The sequence below is a fragment of the Charadrius vociferus genome, unplaced genomic scaffold (genome assembly GCF_000708025.1).
Source record: "Charadrius vociferus isolate BGI_N301 unplaced genomic scaffold, ASM70802v2 scaffold242, whole genome shotgun sequence".
Lineage (NCBI taxonomy): Eukaryota > Metazoa > Chordata > Aves > Charadriiformes > Charadriidae > Charadrius > Charadrius vociferus.
The window spans coordinates 62,042-64,994 of NW_009647213.1; the positions used below are offsets into that span (position 1 = coordinate 62,042).

The following is a 2,953-nucleotide window of genomic DNA, read 5'->3' on the forward strand; positions in this document are numbered from 1 at the left end:
GTGAGTGATGTGCAAACCTGGCATCAACCACAGAACCCAAAGACTTTATATGGAACCTGCTTTTCCGTGGTAGGTTTGCATGCTATTCAAACACATAGCTTTTGGACAGCGGTAAGGGATGGGCTGGTGGTGCACTCTGCAGGGCAGGTTCTCCCAACCAAATGGAGCCTGAGGATCTCCGAGAGCTTTTGGATGACCCTAGTAGGCAGCAGAAGACATGCTGCACAGCCTGCAGCGGGCCGTATGGGTCAGGACACAGGGGACATTGGGACCTCACCCTCTCCCTACTGCAGGTACATATCTTATATCAACAGGCATACTTATGGTCCCATCCTCAAGCATCCAGAAAGGGGGACGACAATGGGCTCCTTACCCTTCTGGAAAAAGGGAACCAAGGCATTTCTAAGCCCACACACGTGGAGACCTCCAGGCTGACTACGGAACAAGCGTTTTGTCCTTCATCTCATTTCCACTCCGCTCTTTCATAACACAGTATCTTATTCAATTCAAGGTCTCAATCCTTGAATTTGAAAGGACATTTTCATTTGGGCTTTATGTGGCTAAACTACCACCTAAAACTGCAAAATGAGTAACTGAGTTCAAAGCTTGTCATACGGGGGTCAGAATGGGCCAGATACATCTGCCTGGGAGAGCTGCCACTGCCGGAGCGTGGAACGAAGCCCAGTGAGAACAAAGAGCCTCCGCCACCCTTCCCACCGTGTGTTTAAAGGAAAAAGCACATTCATTGAATCTCGTTTTAGTGAAGGTAAACTTAACAGAATGCACATCTTAGAAATCCAACTCAATAAAAACAAAATGCATGCCATTTCCCAGGACGAAGGGGGAAAACAGTCATGGCAGATGCTAGTTACTTCCCTCATCCTCTTCTGGCAGGAACTTAAAATAATCCCTATAATGTCCTCTCTACTGAAGGAATAATCAGACATGTGATCCAAGGGATAAGCAGCATCCATTTACCTGCACATCACAACGTGATACAACAGACTGGGATAGAAAAAATGCAGGCAGGACTTCATAAACGTCTTGCAGCAGCTGGACGTTTCCACAGATGACAACAGCAATCAACAGCCTCAGTGCTCACTTGGCTCCACGATGGAGGAGCCGCACTTGAGGAAAGTCAAGGTCAGAGGTCAGCCTTACCTAGGTGAGCAATGGATGCTTCCAGTGCCTTCAGAGCTGCGGCATAAATCCCCGAGTGCTTTGAGTTCACGTTCTCTGTGACCGCTGCTACCAGAGAGACCAGCGCTGGGTGTAAGGCATCTCTAAGCATGGTTGTCGTCCAAGCCAGCGCCTCCAGCGCATGCTGGTTCACTTTCTTGTTGCAATCCTGAAGTCTCAGGACAAAAACGTCAAAAATCTGTTAAGAAAACAAATGACACGACAGCTGGATTAAAATGTTTTTGCTTCAAGAAGGGATGTAGAAACAAGTACCCGGCAATATGAAAGATAAAGTTGAGAAAAGTCAAGGTCAGAGGTCAGCCTTACCTAGGTGAGCAATGGATGCTCCCAGTGCCTTCAGAGCTGCGGCATAAATCCCCGAGTGCTTTGAGTTCAGGTTCTCTGTGACCGCTGCTACCAGAGAGACCAGCACTGGGTGTAAGGCATCTCTAAGCATGGTTGTCATGCAAGCCAGCACCTCCAGCGCATGCTGGTTCACTTTCTTGTTGCAATCCTGAAGTCTCAGGACAAAAACGTCAAAAATCTGTTAAGAAAACAGATGACATGAAAGCTGGATTAAAATGTTTTTGCTTCAAGAAGGGATGTAGAAACAAGTACCCGGCAATATGAAAGATAAAGGTAATCCTTTCTGTCAGGTCAGCACTTGCTAGCACAACTTCACTGTCTTCCTGTGGGCTACTCCCTGTAGTGGTTGCACCACCTCACGATAGTTGAAAAGATTTTCATATTTTATTAAGAGGTTTGAGTGGGGACAGGATAGTTCATATGGTGTTTCTCGTTACCTGTAAATCATTACATTAATCTAATTTTAGTAATGCAAAACAGTATCTTTAGTATACAGGCAGGAAAAAAGGTGTTTACGATGCCCATTTTTTCATAAAGTTGTCTAAAGTACTGAAGGCAGTTTTGATTTTGCCAAAAGGGTGTCTGGATGAGATCCAAGTTTTATCTGTCTCAGAACCTGCATCTGAAGTTTAATGTGCTGTGCAGTTCTTATTAGAGCAGGTTCAGTCCCTTGACAGTCACATTATCAGGCACCATTTTCTGGAAACGAGCAGCTGTTGGGAGGAGAAGGAAGAGAAGATCTGTCTCTAGCCATGTTCCTCCTCTTTCCAAAGAGAAAACAGGACCCCCAGGAATGGTGAGAACAGTCTTTCCCAAGCAGGAAAGGGATAAGGACAGAAGTGAACATGCACAGTTGTGTCTGCGCAAGACAAAATAAAGTTTACAGGACCATCCTTTAAAAACAAATTATTTTTTTTTAAATCAACCTAGCCTGATACTTCCCTCCTAGATCTCAAGCCATTTTTCTTCTAGACGCTAACAGCCAAGCTTTCAGTGGCTGGATTTCCTTTATGTCAGCCTAACTGGTAGCAGGAGACAGCAGAAGCTGCAGCAACAGTAACTTCTGTCATCATCTCACAAACAGCAGCAATAGGCACCTGCCAGAGAAATACCTCTGGCCTGAAACTGAAATTGCCCTGAAGCCTGGAGTTGAATGAAATTATTTTGGCTAAGAAGGGACCGGCCTGTCCCAAACAGCTAGTATGTAGTGCCAAGACACACTATGTTAACTTTACTGGTACAGGCTCGGGGAGGGAGCTAATGGGAAAGGAGCAATAGAGATGCCCCACATACCTGGACAATGTTAGTGGAGATGAACTGCGGGTTGCTTTTGCAGTGATTTAGGAGGAGCATCACTCCCTCCATTCGTGTCCGAAAGTCCTTGGCTGTCAGGAGCTTGTAAAGCTCC

At 45.9% G+C, this 2,953-nt stretch overlaps 1 protein-coding gene across 1 annotated transcript in view; it reads right to left on the minus strand.

Moving 5' to 3' along the window:
* The window catches only part of FAM179A (family with sequence similarity 179, member A), a 31,281-nt gene that overhangs the window by 5,929 nt on the left and 22,399 nt on the right, over positions 1-2,953 (minus strand). Inside the window, 2 exon segments of the mRNA XM_009895900.1 lie at positions 1,162-1,378; positions 2,839-2,949. Of these exon segments, the coding sequence (XP_009894202.1) occupies positions 1,162-1,378; positions 2,839-2,949 (328 nt within the window).